This window comes from Lepidochelys kempii, chromosome 5 (genome assembly GCF_965140265.1).
Source record: "Lepidochelys kempii isolate rLepKem1 chromosome 5, rLepKem1.hap2, whole genome shotgun sequence".
Taxonomy (NCBI): domain Eukaryota; kingdom Metazoa; phylum Chordata; order Testudines; family Cheloniidae; genus Lepidochelys; species Lepidochelys kempii.
Window position 1 is genome coordinate 100,300,370 of NC_133260.1, and position 19,612 is coordinate 100,319,981.

The window sequence follows — 19,612 nt, forward strand, 5'->3', positions numbered from 1 at the left end:
AGGACACTTGCCCGCAAATACTGGACAATCTTGGCTGCTTTTCTTAACTGTATTGAGGACCTTGCAGATCTCTTCAAAATCCACAATGTAGCTCCCCAGTCTCCTCTCTGATCCTGCTCCCCTTTTCCCAGGAGCCAGCCAGCCACCCTTCAAATTCAAAACCCTCCAGAGTTCCAAACAAGAAGTCTGGATGGAGCTTCTGTTCAGGAGTTCATGCCTATGTGTCTCTGTTCAGCCAGTGGCTTATCTTATTTTTGGCCTTTGTCCCATGCTTAACCATACTTATTCTATACCAGCATCTCATTGTACAGTTTCAAAGTTAACATAGTTCCTTCTCCACAGGATGTTTTTTTTATTCCCTAGTTCTTAAGTTCTGTATTATAACTAATTTATGAAATGTAAAAATATTACATTTATTAGTGGTTGTCATTTTTAAATAAATAGTTCTGTAGATATATTTGTTTCCTGGTGTTCTTATTCATAATTAAAATACAATATTAACTATGGCTAAATTCTGCCCAATACCCCATACAACCCACTTGGTACTGAGGTACCTATTTGGCTTGCCCATGGTGAACACCAGGCCCGGTATTTGTATGCCAGCAAGTAAATAGGCACACAGTTACTCACTTTGGTGACATTTGCTCCAGTGTAGAGGCCCACATAAAGGCTCTCATTCCATTTAAGACTCACTTAAGACTTTAACATGGGACCGTGGGAACTTTGACAAGCTTTGAAGTGAATTTCAGAAACTATTGGCTACTTGTACAGAGGACTGACCCGCAGGGAACATATTACACCAGCACCCGTATGGCTACTCTGGCTCCCTTTTTATTTTTAGGTGAAATTTAAAGTGGTGATGTTAATCTATATAAAGCCCTAAGTAGTTTTGGGTCTGAGATTCCTTAGAAATATTTTATCTTCCCTGGCTCTTGCCATGAAATCCTGGCTCGTTTGTAGATTCTCTGTGACAGATGACCCACCTGAATCTCTGCTGCCCATTTCTTTTGTGGTCATGGAAGGATTTGGCCCAAAATTTTGAAGCGTCATTTAGAAACTGTTGTTAGTATCTGTCCTGCTCCTCGTTCCTTTTATAGCACTGACAGGTTTAGTGCAGTAAAGTGTTATGTGCACACACCGATATCAGACAGACAAAACAGCTTTTTAAAGATTTGATTAAAGTAGAAAGGCAAATGCATTTTGAACATCCTGTAGTTAACCTACATCCAGAATCTCCTGATGTCTTTTCCTGTTAAAAAGTGTAACAAAAATTGTGAATTGATAGGCTATTTTTTTAAAAACTCAAGTGCCTGAAGTTAGGAACATAAATAAACAGCCTGATTTTTCAAAGGTGCTGAGCTCATGGAGCTCCCATTGAAGTCAGTGCCTTGCTTCAGGATCCCAGGTCTGAAAATGTTCTTTTTTGTTTAATGACCATTGATAAAGTTTTCCTGTAGTAGAGAGAGATGGCTTTTGACCACACATTTTCTCAGCTTGTCCTTAGATAGATTTTGCAGATCTCAGACACACTTCTGCTTTGCTCATGTACCTTTCTTGTTATATATAGAAATAATTTCCCCCCAGGCTTTTTCCCTGCTAAGTTCAGTCAGGTTATACCATTGCATTGCTTTAAAGATATTCATCTTAACATTGGTGACCTGGTGAGGTTGTTCCTATTTTACACTTAAAGGCACTTTTCCATTTACTCTTGTCCAGCAATGGTCCATCATCTTATGATTACACAGAATGAAATATGGATTCATAGAGTATCTTTAATAATACAGAAAACCTCTGTCTAGATATAAAGAACAGGAATTACACTGAAGTCATCCATTTGAACATCTGGTTGACTAGGGGAGATTTTTAGAACAAAAATTATTTTAAAAGTATATTTAGTATTAATGAAAGGTAATGGGGAGACAACTCTGGAGAACAAAGTCTATTTATTCATAGTACAAAGGCAACATGAGGGGCTCTGATACAAGTGGTGAGCACAGCATAGATGCTTGAGTAGGTAGATGGAATGTGAGCTGGTACAGTGAAAACCTCCCCTTGTTATCCTGACCTGGGAGAACCACTTCTAGTGATGATAGGTCAGTTCAGTCCCTGTGGGGAAAATTCATCTTCATGTACCAGGCCTATGCACAACTTAAGCCCTCAAAACAGAGCTTGGATGGAACTTAAGTGATACCCAGACCTTTGTAAAAAAATAAATGGACAAAAATCTGACATCAAGAATCATAACATTCAAAAACCAGTAGGAGAACACTTCAACCTCTCTGGCCACTCAGTAAAAGACTTAAGGGTGGCAATTCTGCAGCAGAAAAGCTTCAGAAACAGACTCCAACGAGAAACTGCTGAGGTTGAATTAATATGCAAACTAGATACCATTAACTTGGGTTTGAATAGAGACTGGGAGTGGCTGGGTCATTACACATATTGAATCTATTTCCACACGTTAAGTATCCTCAAACCTTCTTGTCAACTGTCTAAATGAGCCATCTTGATTATCACTACAAAAGTGGTTTTTTTTTCTCCTGCTAATAATAACTCATCTTAATTAATTAGCCTCTTACAGTTTGTATGGCAAATTCCACCTTCTCTGTATATGTGTGTGTGTGTATATAAGATATATATAATCTTCTTACTATATGTTCCATTCAATGCATCCAATGAAGTGGGCTGTAGCCCACGAAAGCTTATGCTCTAATAAATTCGTTAGTCTCTAAGGTGCCACAAGTACTCCTGGGTTTTTTTTTTTTTTATGGATACAGACTAACATGGCTGCTACTCTTAAACCAGACCTTGTGTGGGCCCTCTGCACAAGGATGAATTTCACTCTGTTCATTAGTTTGCACATCACTTTGAGACTAAGATGCATTATATAAATGCTAAGAATTATTATTAATTCTTTGCTGAGACTGCCACAAAGGTAGTTTCAGCAAGATGGTGGTTTTTGTGATGCAGACAGCTGTCCACTGAACTGGGTGAGACCATCAAGTAATAATTTTGTTGACCTCTGAATCTAAAGGTCCAGTTATGCAAAACCTTACTAATAGTCAATGAGAGCTATTCACAGAACTAAAACTACAGCAGGTGGTGTATTCAGGATTTGGCCTTTTCTTAGCCAAGACTTTCGTTCATTACCAGAATGAGACAGAATTGACTGTGCGACCTAAGAGTTGAAAGGTTCTGTTAGTCCCTTTACTAATCTCCGGAGCTAGCCATCCTCCCAACCTAAGCAGATTTTAATTGTTGTTAACATCTGGACTAAGAGGATGAATCTCACAGCCTGGAGAAAAAACAGTGATTAATTTAGATTTCACCAGCAGATTTGATCTGTGTAGGAGGCCTGCACTTTTTTGAATACCAGTTGACCCCATTACTGAAAGGCATTGACACAATCCATATCTGAGGATTGTTTAAAAGCCTACCCATTATTATTATTTAAGTGCCATCAGTGTGCTTACAAGACATAAGAAGATGCAGTCTCTGGCACAAATAATTAACAATCTGCAATAGATACAGTGTTTATTAAAATGTGTACAGATATTGGTAGTCAATATAGCAGCAAAATGTCTCTTTCTTTTAAAAATAATGGTAATGAATTTTTTTTAATTGTAAACAAATCATAAATAGACCAAATACATCTCAATCAAATGAAATACTTAGGACTTGTCTGTCTTCAGTGTATTTATTAAAGAATATTAAGTTTAGACTAAGGTTGTCTTATATTTTACTCATAATGGTGTGAAAAGAACCGCTTGACTAATGTAGCTAGAATTATTTGTATAGTATGACTGAGCTTGTCTGATACTGTTTCTTGCATAAAAGGCATATTGGTGTTAGTTTTCATGGACTTTTCCCCTTTATTTAACAGCTACAGATTCCAGCACCTTTCATGTTCACCTTCTCTGGAGTGTTAATCATTTCTTAAACATGAATGTGTATTCTAAGCCATTACATTAGGGTTTTGTTAAATGTTTGAAAATAGTATTCCAAGAAGGTCAAATAAGACAGCGGTCCTGATGCTGCTTCCATTAAGTCAAGAACAGAATCACAAATTGCATAAGAGGTTGCTCTGGCTCACCTTTCACATACCATATCTGCATTACCTAGTTCTGACTCAAGCAGTTTTTTTTTCATTTCCCTTTGTGACAGGCATACTGCTTTTGTGAGACCTAGTGCCCTGTAGTATTGAAAAATTTTGACTGCAAAGAAGCTATGTTTTTGAACACAGTTAGAAAAATATGCCAACTTGAGGCATTATTTTAAGGTTTTTTCTATTTATGCAGCCGTTACTATTTCAGAGTAGTTTTATTTTCTCTGAATGCCAGTGACAATACTTTAGTGTAAAGATTTCAGCATGATCCTGTTCACATTGCCACTAGCAGTAGTTTACATTTACCAGACTTGAATATGTTTTATAATCGGTAAAGGGTTACTGCAAGTGATGCTGAAATGTTTGATTTTGTTTGTAACTAAAGAGCAACATTTCAGTATCAGCTGCTACTTTCAGATTGGTTTAAAGCACAACCTGCAGAGTTAATGTGTGAGCACCAGTGACAAATGTTCAGTGCATCTGTGATTCCAAGTTCCTGTTCTATGGGCCTAATAGCTATTAGTAATGTATTTATAGATAAAGCCTGGCATAATAGACCACACATCACACACATTAAGTTAATTACATGTTACTACTGGAACTAAAATGGAAGTCTGCCAGCAAGGTGAGTATCATACTTGTCCAATAAGCAAGTCCACAAGATAAGTCACCAGAGTCTGTGGATTTTTTTTTTTAAACTACATCCGGAGTTATTTGCAGAAGATTTATAAGTGCTTGATAATGGAGTGACAAGAATTATGATTATCGCTGTCTCTCATTGGTAGCCGATAGAATCTCTTTTGATATTGAACACTTACATAGTAATACAGTAAAAAGCTCCACGACAGCAGCCCATTTACAGGTGGATCATCTGGAGAGTACGCACCCCTACCCAGGGAAGATGTTTGGGTATATGCGAGAGGCATGGAAAATGTCCTTGTGCAATTGGCATGGGGAATTGTGGTCCCCAAATGCCTGAGTCTAATCTTAGTAAGCACATGGGTGTGTATGCATTGGGGCAGATTGGTTGTTTAATTAAATGTTTTTGTCATTTTGGGTTTTTTAGGATCATTTAACATTTTTGACATTTTTTCCCTTTATAAGTCTGTGCGTACATGCAAAATTGTTAAGTAACCTGAATCTAAGACCTTAAGATCTGAGAGAGTTTGAATATTAAGGCTCTGATTCTTCTCTCACTTATACCAGTTCTGCACTTGTGTTACTCCAGTGATTTGAAAAGAGAGACGAGTGATTTGTACGAATGTAAATGAGAGCAGAATCTTGCCCTATGTTTTTAAACTTAGCTGTCTTTTTTTTTTAAATTAAATAAAAGTAATCCTTATTCTTTCTCTCTCTTTTCTGGTGCAGGTTTACTTTTTAAAACCTATTGTGTTAAACGTGAAACTCTTTTTTTTTAACCAGAACGAAAGAGAGAAATCCAACCAGAGACTAACCTAGACCAGTTACTAGACAAATCCTGGACATTAGTGTGTAGATCCCTGCTTGACTTGAGTCTCTGCAAATTCTTCTCTAACCATTCTCCTATCTCTGTTTATTCCATGCTAAGCAGATGGCCCAGAAATTAGCCAAAAGCAGGAAGAAGGTGCAGTACAACCTCCATCAGCTTGATGTTATGCCTGTTTATTTTTATTTTTATTCTATTTTTTGCCTTTCTTACTTTTGATTTTGTGTTTTTATTTTCTGCATCCAGCAAGTTTTTGTTCAGGTTTATTTCAGAGTCACCACACAAGTTGACATTTCCCAAAGATCGGTTGCCTGGTTGGCCATTTTTTGTTGCTTATCATTAGCCATTTCATGTTAGAACGAGGGTAAATATTGGATTTATCAAATGTAAACAGACCGAACCCAGAAATACCTACCAAATAAACAGGAATGACATGGTAAAGGTTTTAATTCTATAAAATGGCATATTAAAAAGAAATGACTTATTTTATCCCTTTCTAAAGACTATTTTTGGTTAACTTACAGATGTGTCAAATTGCTGGATGCAAAAAAAAAAGTTTACATATGTACACTCACTTTATACATTGAGATTACTAAAATATGAGTCAATTTTGTTCATGGAGTTCTTAGGTGTCGTGGAACAAATCTGATGCATTTTAAAGTGCAAGCATTTGCTCTATATGTTTACAAATGTACATCTTCTGGAGTGGGTTAGTGCTTTAATATTCTGTTGTCTGACCATAAAGACCCTCTTACCAGAACTGCATTATAATTGCTTAATCTGCACCTGATGTGTACATTTTTTCTCACTAGCCTGAGCAGTCACTGTAATAATTAGAATCCTGTAGAAATCCTGCAGGCAAGAATTGCCCTTAGTCCTGTACATTGCTCATGCGAAAAGCCTTTTTTAATATGGCATTCATGTTAAAATGAAAATCATTTTGATTTCCATGGAATGATTATACAGTTCATGCTGCAGTTGGTTATAACTTCATTTGATCAGAAAGAGGGTAGGGAGTTTGAATGGAATTAACAGTTTTATAAATAATACTGAATCTAACACACTTTCATCCCTATATATAGTTTCCATATCTTTGTGTTTATCTTTAGCTTCTGCAATTTAATACTCTGTTTTGCATTGCTGTTCTGGTGACTGTGTCTTGATGCGCCCCTGTTTGTGATCTAACATCATTATTAAGGCTGTTCTCTGATGCATTTGCTGACTCTAATCCATTTTATTTGCAGGCCCCAGAAGGTGAATCTCAGCCCATGACTGAGGTGGACCTCTTTATCTCTACGCAGAGAATAAAAGTGTTGAATGCAGACACACAGGTATAGGCAAAGATGTGCCCTTGTCAGGGTTGGACCTTGTCAATATTGTAGTAGTGGTTCACTCTCTATTGAACTGTTATTGAAAGGTATCACAGTACAGCATTTCAGATAGTCTAGTGCCATTAATATGTGTGTTCTCAGTGTCTCTCAGATATTTTTCACTATAATGCTTAGACAGTTTGGCTGAGGTAGCTAATTCCAAGTCCTTAATCCTCTGTGTAGTGCATGTTAAAACCCTCTGATCTGGGTCTTTGTATTTGGAGTTCTTTTACCCAGTAAATACAATAGCCATTAATTTTTTCTTAATGGGAATTTCAGTTCATTTGGTGGAACTGACACCTGCCAGTTGTTCTTACATTGTTAGTATCTATTTACATGATGCCAAAAGCATGCTAAGCATTTGCTCAAAGCGAGCACTAATCTCAGGATTTCTCTTCCTCAGGAAACTATGATGGATCATCCTCTGAGGACCATTTCCTACATTGCTGATATAGGAAATATCGTTGTGCTGATGGCTCGGCGGCGAATGCCTCGATCTAATTCCCAGGACAATGTGGAGGCATCTCACCCCTCTCAGGATGGGAAGAGGCAATACAAAATGATTTGCCATGTCTTTGAATCTGAGGATGTAAGGAGCTATTTTATTTCATTACTTTGTTATGCTTGAGAATATGATACCCATTTGTCAGGATAGGATTGAAGTCTGTGGTTGATGGTCCTGTTTGATTTTTAGTTACATAAAAAGAATTCATCTAAAAAGAGGCACTTTTCTGCCTTTTGCATATTGGGTCCTTTTTGGTTGGTTGTCATTATTAAATAAGAAACTGCATTTAGAAACACAGATTTTCATTTTATGTGTTTTAGTTTTGTTCTTAATGTAATACCTTTAACAGACATTAAAGGGCAAATATTGGCTGCTGTCACAGCTAGTTTCACCAGCTGAGGATCTGCCCCTGAGAGTCAGCATCCGTCACAGTAACTTGTTTCCAGGGGGACTTGTACCCATGAACATTGCTGCTAGGATCATAAATGCATGTCATAAGGATTATGCAGCTAGGCCTTTCTTGTCCTTGAGGATGCTGCAGTTGGAAGGATATGCTGAAAGCATTTTAGGAAACCCAGTCAGTGATGTAATATATGTATACTTCTGAAGTGGCCTGCATGCAGATACCTCCAAGCAGACACCTGTAGTGGCAGGGTATATACCTTGTCCATACTTATTCAATTTATGAAAATCTCAGTTGAATTTGTAGATTCAGGACCAGAGTCAACATTGTGCTTTACGCTGCTTTGAAAGATGCAAAGCATCTGTAAACCCATTTTAAGTTAGCCAATTAAACTGGGTCCATGACACTGTGAGGACTATAGAAGGCAGGTTCTGTGGTCCACCACTAGGTGGCATACTAAGTTGTCTCTGTTATCTACCATTGCGTCCTCGCTGTTCGAGGCCCTAACATCTGGGGAAGATACATCAGTCCACACAATTCTCCAATTTTATGTAATTTTTTTAACTATGCTAAATAACTAAAGAAAAAATGTAAAATAAAATTAAACACATGGGCAAATCAAATTTAAAATAAAATTTATTAATATCAAATAATAAATTAATCTTGTTATCATGTTAATACTGAATAAGATAATGATTTTGTGAACTTTATCTAGGAATATGGGAAGTCAGCATATCTTGTTTAGCTGTCAGCCTGCAGAATAATAAGGTATTTTCAATTTCAGTGGCAACTGATAAACTTATTTCAGTCAGATGACTGCTACAGGGAGGGTCAGATCACTCCTACATTGAAATTAATGTTTAGACTACAGCTCTTCTGCTAGTTAACGTAGCCTGCCCAAATGATGAGTGGTTAGGTGATGATCTATTTATTTTCCTTGCCCCCTGAACATAGGTTTATAGAGACTTTCCAAAACAATTCAGAATAACACAGCTGGTTACATTTAGGTGAAAATAACACCTCCCAACCCTTATAATGTATGTGTGTGAGATCTTTTAGACAGCAAAGTTATTTAAACCAAGGTCTGTTTTTAGGTCTTTGAGAAACTATTCCATAGGCACCGCTCTCAGATAAATTCTGTGGGTTCTGTCCACATGCACAGACCTGCTACCAGTCACCTGCTAGAGTTAAAAAGAAAGACAAGTGCAAGAATACTGAGGTAGAGGCATTCCTCTACTAATGAAAATCGGAAAAAGAAAAACAAACAAAGGTGATACTTATACAGGATGGCTGTTGTGACTCTTGTGATTTGCTTCAACTCCAGGAAACTGGTATATGGTTGAAAAAAGTTCAGTCAGTGGCTTTCTCTGCTCATCTGGTTGTCAATTGGACTTGCTGGCTGGTTATAGGCTGCTTGCTTATAGATGTCAAAAACATAGATGTTGAGCATTTCTAGACTTGTAGCCCACATTGACCAACTGAGGGCAGAGGAAGCATAGGTCTCTTTATCAGGCATGGTGGCATCACATGGCAAGAGGACAGAAGCAATTTTTCTTTTCCTTCAGCTTATGAAGGTGGTGATGACCAGGCTGGCTGCTACCCCTTAGAGCTACTTTTTAGGAGTTTGTTGGCAAATCAGAATGGGGCACTCCCCTTCTGAAGTCACAAGTGTCACCTAATGAGGTTTAATTAAGTCACATTTATGCAGATCATGATCATCCCCCCATGAGTAAATGTTGGCTTGGAAAGTCCTAAATGTCAGGAGATGAAAAACATATCAGCAGTCAGTCAGTCAGGTGGTCTGACAGTATTTTGAGACATTTGAGGAGACATGATCAGTGGTTTTGGGTTACATGACATTATTTCAACTATTCTGCAAAAGTTCTGATTAAGAATTCAAAATAAATTGGAAAAAATACAGAGCTAGCAAAAAATCGTAACTTTATCTATTAGAAGTAAAGAGCCCTGACGCTCCACAGGGTATATTATCTTAATCTTGTGTCTGTTTGTGTGTATTATAATCTCATTTTCTCTTCTCCAGAAGGACAGTTAGGTAGCCCCATAAGCGTTTAGTTTTAGAATGATCTTACTCTACCCAACAGCTAACTGGCAATCATTACATCATCAAACACTGGGATGCTGGCCAAAACTTGTCCCTGCTTTAAATTGCCCTAATCTGTTGAGGAATATAACGTGCAAATCCTAGAGAGACTGACATGTTCAAGCAATAATCACAAGAAACTATGTGACTCTTTCTGCTGCTTCTGCAGGAGCAATTAACTAACATAATTTCTTCCAAATTTATAGTACTATGGTCTACGAACTCTGTGCCCAAACAATTAAAGTGGTGTTTTAATTTCAGCTCCATTAAACACAGGAAGATGGGGAATTAAATACTTAAATGGAAAAGGACAATCGATAGGGAAAGAGTTTATTTTTGAGTTTCTAATAAGATATTTTAAGCAATGGAGACTAAATTATTGATGATGGAACAAATTTTCAAAAGATCTCAGCGCTAGATTCCCAGCTACTCAGCATCTACAGTTGGGGCCAGATTTTCAAAAGAGCTCAGTGCCCAAAATCTATCAATTTATTCTGGTGCTTAAATGAGAGTTGAACTCTTATGAAAATGTGGCCCAACATACTTGTGTGCGCACGCGTGTGTAATTGTGACCACATCCTCTTAAGTGCCAGTGATCATCTGTTGTCATCAATGAGATCTGCACCAGTTTGAGAGTAGTTTAATATAGTCAGTCTTTATCAGATGGACAATAGGTAGCAGATACAAATATAAACAGGGTGACTTCAAAAGAAAAAAAGAGGAACAAATATTCTTTTAAGAGTCATATTTTTCCTATAGGTGTGTTCATGTAATGCTGGCTTGTAAGAGAATGATGATACTGCTTGTGGCTAAAGGGCAGAGAGCCCAGTTATTGTGCCCTGTGTTACCCAATAGGCATCCAAGACAGCTAATGTAATATAGTGTTCTTGTTCTCCAGCCTAATTGTCAAACAATGAAGGAAGGATTTCTTTGTGTTTACTTCAGCAGTTCTCATCAGTGAAAGGAAGGCCCACTACTCTTCCTTTAAAGTTGTAACAACTTGCTTTGCTGAATTAAATAATCGTATAGGTCGAGGATAAGATTGTTGTGGATTTTTTGTTGTTGCTTTTGTGTGTGTGTGTGTGTGAGTAATTTTTGTCCAGTTCCTAGAGCTTGGGATAGAGGTTCTTTTTATTCACACAGAAATCAAAATAAACTAATACAGGACAAGTTGGAACCTGGTCTTTAGTGTTATAAATGATATTAAAGGAAAAAAAACTGGAATTGATTGAAGTGGCTTATTAATATGGGGGAACTATTTACAGCATGATCATAACTTCAAGCGTCAGCGAACAAGACCATCAGCAATGCTATGTATTTGATATTTTCCTTTCCTTTTGGGGGGAACTGCTGCAGGCACAGCTGATTGCACAATCCATAGGTCAAGCATTTAGTGTGGCCTACCAGGAATTCCTGAGGGCAAATGGAATAAATCCAGAAGACCTAAGCCAGAAGGAGTACAGTGACCTGCTCAACACCCAAGACATGTACAATGATGACCTCATTCACTTTTCCAAGTCTGAAAACTGCAAAGACGTATGTCCCAGTCTTCTGATTATAGTAGCATTAGGCTGGTCTGTCCCAAATGCAAGCTAATACTGGGAGCAATTAGAAAGCCATTAGCGTTTCCCATAAATGACTTTCTTCAGGTCAGCCTAGAGCACTCTTCTCCCCGGTAAGACACTCAGTGGCAATTCTGTTTGAAGAGTGAACAGGGAACCCGGAGGTTCATCAGTGTTACAGTGATTTGCCATCTGTTTTGTGCTGTTTTACCAGACAATTTTCAAATATGTGGGACACTGCACATCAGTAAAAGGAACTTAAAACAAGCTGTTGATTTAACAAATAACATACGTTTTATGGAGACATTAGGGTTGGTGAACGCATTTGTCTCCAGGTTTGTTTTAAAGCAGTATATTTTTTTGCTTGTTTTATTAATAAAGATGAACCAGTGTACCATTGCAGTGTATAGGGTATGTAATCCAGTCTCCAGCACATTCTCACTGTTGTAGTCTGCCTGCACCACCCCATCACCACCACCTCCTGTGAGGCCCTGGGGTCTACGTGGTCAGACCTAGTGGCTGGAGTGGTGGTCGAAGCTGGTCGTAGGGTCGGGAAAGAGCTGAGGACAGCACTGAAACTGAAGATAGTCCATGGGTCAGAGTCCATAGACAAGCCAAATCAGGATCGTACTCAGAATCAGGAAGCAGGCCAAAGATTGAAGCTGGGTGGAGTCAGTCCAGGGACCTGGGGGTCAGGAGTCGGGGGCAGGGCTAGAGCAGGGTCAGAAGCGAGCTGGAGCAGCCTCAGGACAGGGCATGGACAAAGCAGGGGGCAGGAACCAGCACAGGGATAGGATCGGATCGAGGGCAGGCTTGACTAACTTGCTGTGAAGCTGAAATACCTGTGCCTTGGGGCTATCTGATCTGGGCCCTGGTGGGGAATAGGCTGCTGCAGCATGCCAGAGGGTTGAGTCACTGCAGGTTCTGCTGGAGGGGTGAGTAACTAGCTGATCATTAATATGTTGACTTATTTCATGCTAGAAATAAATTAGAAATTTGTTAACACATCTGTTTCATTGTTTTTGCCTTGGAGTGAGAAAGAAACAAAGAGGTTGTGTGTGTTTCTGTATTGGTGTCTATGTGTTATCAGGGGTAGGCAAACTTTTTGACCCGAGGGCCACATCTGGGTATGGAAATTGTGTGGTGGGCCATGAATGCTCACAAAATTGGGGGTTGGGGTACGGAAGGGGGATGAGGGCTCTGGCTGGGGGAGCGGGCTCTGGGGTGGAACCAGAAATGAGGAGTTCAGGATGTGGGAGGGGGCTCTGGGCTGGGGCAGAGGGTTGGGGTCTGTGGGGGGGGCAGAGGGTTCTGGCTGGGGGTGCAGGCTCTGGGATGGGGCTGGAGATGAGGGGTTGGGGGTGCATGAGGGTGTTCCAGGCTGGGACCGAGGGGTTTGGCAGGCAGGAGGGAGATCAAGGCTGGGGCACAGGGTTGGAGTGTGGGAGGGGGTCAGGTTGCAGGCTCCTGGTGGCACTTACCTCAAGCAGTTCCCAGAAGCAGCAGCATGTTCCGACTCTGGCTCCTATGTGGAGGCGCAGCCAGGCGGCTCTGCACACTGCCCTGTCCGTAGGTGCCGCCCCTGCAACTCCCATTGGCCGTAGTTCCCTGCCAAAGGGAGCTGCGGAAGCAGTGCTTGGGGTGGGGGCAGTGTGCGGAGCCCCCTGGCTGCTCCTATGCATAGGAGCCAGAGGAGGGACATGCCGCTGCTTCCGGGAGCCGCGTGGAGCCATGGCACATGCAGAGTGGGGCAAGCCACCGACCCTGTTCCCTAGCTGGAGTGGGACAAGCCCCTCTCCCTGATGGGAGCTCAAGGGCTGGATTATAATGTCTGAAGGGCCGGATGCAGCCCCTGGGCTGTAGTTTGCCCACCCCTGATATTTATGTATGTGTCCACACAGGCTGTATTCTGTAGCTGAGAATAATATCAGTTTGAAACGATATTTCTATCTCCTAATTCAGGTTTACATTGAAAAGCAAAAGGGAGAAATTCTAGGTGTCGTGATTGTGGAATCTGGCTGGGGATCCATCTTGCCCACAGTTATTATAGCCAACATGATGCATGGAGGACCAGCAGAGAAGTCGGGAAAGCTGAACATAGGAGATCAGATCATGTCAATTAATGGTACCAGCTTAGTCGGCTTACCACTCTCAACGTGCCAGAGTATTATAAAGGTACAGGGAATGTTCTTAAATGTTACACATTTAAAAACTGTATGGGAATAGTGGAAGACAATAAAGATGTATATTAAAGACGTTCTCTAAAAACACTCATAATTTGCATTTGTATAGCAATTTGTATCCGATGATCTCAAAGCACTTTGCAAAGTCTAATTAATAAAGCCTTGTAGGCCCCTGTGAGGTGGGAAATATTAATATCATCCCCATTTTACAGAGGGTGAAATGAAAATGCAGAGCTTTGACTTGCGTAAGTTCACACAAGATGTCTATGGTGAGCTGAGAATAGAAGCTTGGCTCCCCCACAATCCTGGGCCTTAATCACAAGACCATCTTTGCCACCCTGGCCTTACTTTGTGTTTCATCATTCACAAAGTGCAAAACTATTCAGAGAAAAAGGGCCAGATCTTGAAGCCATATCTCAGTCTTGAGCAAAACTTCCATTGAGGTCAACTGGAGCCTAGCTTCAGTAAGGACTGAAGAAAAGGATCTTTGAATTTGACCCAGAGTGCTAAGACTGATAAAACAAATGTAGTAATTGGATAATTTATATTTTTAAACTGTAAAACATGTTTGTCTTCTACATGATTATGGCATTAACTTGTGAATATTTTGAAGTGTACATTTTTATTTCAACCTAGTAACGCTATGGGACATTTAATTGGGACAAGTTTCCTCTAATTTACATGAGTATGTGATTGCAAAAAGCAGGCATGTCAAGTGGAAAAGAACTACTTCTGGAGTAGCTGCAATTTATAAGAGAACGGGTATTTAATGATTTCTGTTTCATGGAAAGAAAACGCTGCATCCATTGAGAATGTCATAGGCACAACTAAATTGAAACAAATAGCTACCCTACAACTTGCTGCACCACATGGTTGGTAGGTCACATACTGAAATAGTACATCTGACATCGATAAATTCTTCTGTAAAACAACCCAGCAAAATGCAGAGTAAAGTTGGATTTATACTCCGTTTTGCTGAGTTCTTGCCAGATTTTCTTTAGATTGTTTTGAAATAAAATTATTTTGTCTAGTAGTTCACAAAATAAATGTCTGTGTGCCCCTTCCAAATTGTGTGTAGGCTGTGGTTGGTTTCTTAGCGCTTGAACTAAAAAATTGCTACAAAGATTTAAAATATGTGTATCTGAAAATACACAGTCTAGCACGTGAACATTTAATGTGTTCTGACCATTACTCCTTGTCTGAGTGTAATACAGTCAAACCGTGGTAAAAGCAGCCTGGTTTCCTGAAAAAAACGTATGTCTAATAAATCAACTTTCTGTTGCTTTTTACCTTGGATACCTAGAAACTTGATGTTATAGCTGCTTTATTCCCTTTACCCAGGCCCTCTTTAAATGTAATTACATATTCCAAGCTCAGACTGTTTCTTAATGATTAGGACAAATTCAGCCCAGGATTATGCTGGCATATTCATGACGCTTTCAGATTGAAGATCTAATCTGCAGATGGAGGAAGATTGGAGCAACAGAAACTGTCTGCATCCTTTGCCCTGGAAGCGCAAAACTAGAGGATCTCACCAAGATGGAAGCCAGGGCTTGATTTAGCCTCTGCTGATGTTGCGGCAACTAAGGAGATCACAGCTGAAAACTAAGTCTCCTCCCACCTGAAAGGAAAGGGGGTGACACCAAAAATAGCCTTGTGTTTCCTGGGGCTAAATTCCTACCTTGAGGGCAAGGGTCTGTAGCTGGCATAGAGAGGTGCAATTGTTAAGGAATTCCATTTACACCAACCTGAACCAGCTATTTTGTTACCAGACCTCTTACTGTTCTCACTTTTATTCTGCTTGTTCCCCATCCCACACCAGTTATTTCCAAAAGTGTAATTATTTGCAGGCCTGGCATACAAAATGTCTGCTTCAGCGCACTCCTCCTCTTCCAGAGTCCTTCCAAATGGACGGCTGCGATGGTGTCTTGAGAATCCCCCTGGTTGCTTCTCCAACAAGAGCACCGCCACTATCTCGTTGCTATGGAGATCTCATTCTGATACACATGCTTCGGTCCCGTTTTTGTTGCCACATTTGGCTGTTGTCATGGGGACTGCTGGCCATTAATCTTGTCCTTCCAATGAGACGATGACCCATAGATTGCAGTTCTTTTCAGCAAACTTATCTGGAGCTGTTCATACATCAGTTCTGAATCACATGCAAAAAAAGATGTATATTATATATATTGCATGTGATTCAGAACTAATGTATGAACAGATCCAGCTAGATTGCTCTAAAGCATTGCAAACGTATGGGTCATCTTCTCCTTGGAAGGACAAGATTAATGGCCAGCAGTATGTATATTATCGGCCAAAATAGATATTCAGAGAATGTGCAAAGATCTTACCATTGCAAAAATTCCTTAGCATGCTATGAACCAGGCTACTGTACAAAAAATTGGATGTTTATGTGAATAATGAGAATACTCACAATCATAGAGGATTTTTTTTTTAAATGAGGGATCCAAACCTTCATACTAATCAACCATAAACTAAGTGCTAACTGACGGGATTAGGAAAAAACTTCCTGTTTGGAATGGCTGTTCCATGTTTTATGTTGCTTTCACCTTTTTCTCAAGCATCTGGTGTGCATGGACCCCTGGACTAATCTAGTATAGCACTTTTTCTATTGCTATTGGCATGGATTCCCAACATATAAAATATTATGAACTGACTATGTTTAAGGGTTGCATTATTTCTGTAAAATTTAGAAATTGCTCACTAGGAGCCCGTGTTTCTTTCTTTTAAAAAGGAGCATGCAAAAATACGTGTGCAGTGCACACTTGGAGTTGCAAACACACATACTTGCCACAAATGAATGCAAACTGGATACTTACTATTTGCTTGTTTCTGTGTATGTAGTCCATAAAGGCCGATTGCCCTATGGTATGTCGATGATCACTGATTGTGATTAGTGTATGCATCGCAGACAGTAAATAAAATACATGGAAGTAAATGGAATGAAGTAGAGCAAAAAATACAGTGGGCCTTGTGTTTTGCTGAGAGCCAGCTGGCTGTGGAACTGCCTCTTCTCACTTCATAATCTCATTTGCTTTGGTTCCCAAAGCAGCGTGCTCACTTATAGCCAGCCTGTGTTGCCTTGATTAACAAGCCATGCTGAGTGCAGTGCTATGCAGAGACCAAAGAAATGAAATGCTTTGCCACTCTTTCCTCACGGTTTGTCCTCCCACCCCTGAGTGGGTGCATACAACTGCCATAAATATAAATAGGCAGTTAGACATAGTTGTCAGGCAAATAGACCCTCTTGTGGCGGTGGGTGAGAGGGTTGAATGGATCTGTACTTAACATAAGCTCCCAAGTAAGCACCCCCTTCCTTACTTAGAATCAAATTTAATATAGCCAGTTTCTTTCCTCCATTAAAAGAGAGAGAAGTTTAAGAGGCCGTTTTAAATAGCACTTGATTGCATCTGCATACTAGTAGAAACAGTAAGTATGAACACTATTAGCCCAACAGGGATGCCTTGGTTACTTCCCCTTAAAAAGAACAGTGGGTTATGTCTGTAGATCAATAAGGATCAATTAACAAAAACGTCTTAGACTTAGCAGGTTGGCTTCGGGCATCTTCTGTATTAGAACAAAGGCATGGACTGACTTCCAAACTAACCTGGTCGCTGAAGGGAAGCTGGTTGATTCAGTTCAGATTTGTCCTCCCTCCCTTCCCCTGCTATCCCACGCCACTTCAACCTTTTACCCCTACAGATAGGTGAATGAAGATTTCCTCCTCATTTTTGGCTTCTCTACTTGCTTAGTAATGGACTGCCATGCACTCTGGGGTTGTTCCAAAGCTATTTGCCCCAGCACAATGGCACAGACACTCAAGTACTGGGTCTTGTAGAGAGAGGTCCTACAAAATCAGCAAGAAAAAAACATTTGAAAGGTTGAGAACTTTAGTATAACTCCCTGTACAGATCAGGAAATCTTTTCAGACTATGAGTAACACCCTAGTCCCATTGAATTCAATTGCAAAGCTTCCATTGACTTTAATGGGACCAGGATTTTACTCTTTGAGTAAATCAGACAGATACTGGAATGTTAAAAGTAGCCACAAGTTTCTCAGGCATTAACATAGCTCTTCTTTTTTGGGGGGGAATTGTGATTGTTGGAGGTTGTCTGTGTGTTGCCTGGATGTTTACACAGTATTCTAGTGTAGAGAAATGTATGTTCCGTTCTGGACACTTTACAGGAAAAAAAAGAGACTTTAACTCTGGGAGAAAGACAGAGAAGATTAGGTGGGTTGGTCTATAGGAAAGAGTGGTGAGAACTTCAAACCATGTAAGGGTCAGACATATGCAGTCATCTTCTATTTTGATAGTGCTTTGTTGTGGTTAACCAAGATTGCAGGTTGAATGTGATATTCTCAGTTTAGAATGAGGGAGTCTCTGAATGTTGCTTATACAAGCATTCAATGGGCAGGACTTAAGTAAGTTCTGCCTTTTGCATTACAGAATTGAATGCGCATATCCAGGAAAGGTACCTGTTTGCAGCTATTTTAAGTGCATATTTAAGACTTTATTTTTACAACAAAATATGTGACAGTTTTCAGCTTAATTGCACAGACCTACTTCTACCCCCCCCCCCCAGCTTTCTGTAGAACAACGTTCTGTGTTCCAAAATAAAGAAATTGCCCACAGGAATCTAATTTCTTGGCAGTTTAAAATGACCATGTCAAAATGTTGACAACTAGAGGTTGACATTGCATCATTCAGTTAACAGGTTGTCATATTGCTTGTATCTGGTACTTATTAGGAATCCTACTTTGTAATGATGAATACATAGCAAACTGCTTGTTCAGTATTATTTCCAAGTTAGCATTCAAACTATTATTTTATTTCAGTGCCAGTTTTCAGCTGTTTCAGCCCACCTGCACCCATAGTTGTCATGGTGTATATATATTTTTTTAAAGGGTTTGAAAAACCAGGCCCGGATTAAACTGAATATAGTGAGATGTCCTCCAGTAACCACTGTCTTGATCAGAAGACCTGACCTCCGATATCAGCTGGGTTTCAGTGTACAGAATGGGATCGTAAGTAGCTTTCACAATCCTTGGGTTTCTACTGTGATGCTTTTTATAGCTGTGAAATTTTTTTGCAAACTTCTCGGCTCATCAATGGCTATGCACACATTCTGACTGTAAGACATAAAAACTGACTTATCAGAAAATTGATTACTTCCCCTATGGCTGATCCTCCTTTCCAAGTCAAAAGCAGGAAAAGATACTTTGTCATATTAGAGTATAAAGTCAACCGTAGGAATAGGAGAGATATTTTAAGCTAAAGAACCAAAAGGGGCAAGTTGTTCACAGGCTACATACATTAGTTGTATATCTAACTGAGCCATTAAAGGTCTTATAAGAAAGAGTCTTCTTTACAATCAGCGAAAGTCAAAGGCATATATTCTAAACCCTTTAGAGACTATGGACCTATGCAATCTCCTAAATTTTCAAAATGCCAGTGTCCAAAGGGTTAATACTAGTAATTTTCAATGGCCAAATTATTTTGTTTGTTTTTTGTGCACCTAGAGGAGGTGGTGTTCATTATGTTTTATAAGCCGAGTACTGACTTTGTAACAGTTACTCTAGTCCATTTTACCCTGATTTGTGTTTCACTGTATTTTAAAAAAGAACTCTTTTACACTTTGGAGACTTGTTTATTTAAATGTTGAGTTTGTCATTTGTGAACAAACCTCTGTTGTTTTACAATTTAACATTCTTACATTGGTAACTTTGTCCGTTCCTTTCAAGATCTGTAGCCTTATGAGAGGAGGTATAGCAGAGCGAGGAGGAGTACGAGTGGGCCATCGGATCATTGAAATCAACGGACAGAGCGTTGTAGCAACACCCCATGAAAAGATCGTTCACATTCTCTCAAATGCTGTTGGTGAGGTAGGAACTGGATGGATGA

The 19,612-nt window shown here is 39.7% G+C and overlaps 1 protein-coding gene across 6 annotated transcripts in view; it reads left to right on the top strand.

Annotated features, from left to right (window-relative positions):
- APBA1 (amyloid beta precursor protein binding family A member 1) overlaps positions 1-19,612 on the top strand; it is a 97,792-nt gene that overhangs the window by 29,671 nt on the left and 48,509 nt on the right. For 5 of the 6 annotated variants that reach the window (XR_012159082.1, XR_012159080.1, XR_012159079.1 and 2 more), the window contains exons 5-11: positions 5,673-5,705; positions 6,812-6,898; positions 7,341-7,526; positions 11,303-11,482; positions 13,471-13,683; positions 18,616-18,735; positions 19,453-19,593. Coding sequence is in view for 2 of the 6 variants with exons in the window: in XM_073345184.1 (XP_073201285.1) it covers positions 5,673-5,705; positions 6,812-6,898; positions 7,341-7,526; positions 11,303-11,482; positions 13,471-13,683; positions 18,616-18,735; positions 19,453-19,593 (960 nt within the window). In the remaining 4 variants the exon portion in view is untranslated. The remainder of the gene's footprint in view (positions 1-5,672; positions 5,706-6,811; positions 6,899-7,340; positions 7,527-11,302; positions 11,483-13,470; positions 13,684-18,615; positions 18,736-19,452; positions 19,594-19,612) is intronic. The other variant, XM_073345185.1, reaches the window with a different exon arrangement.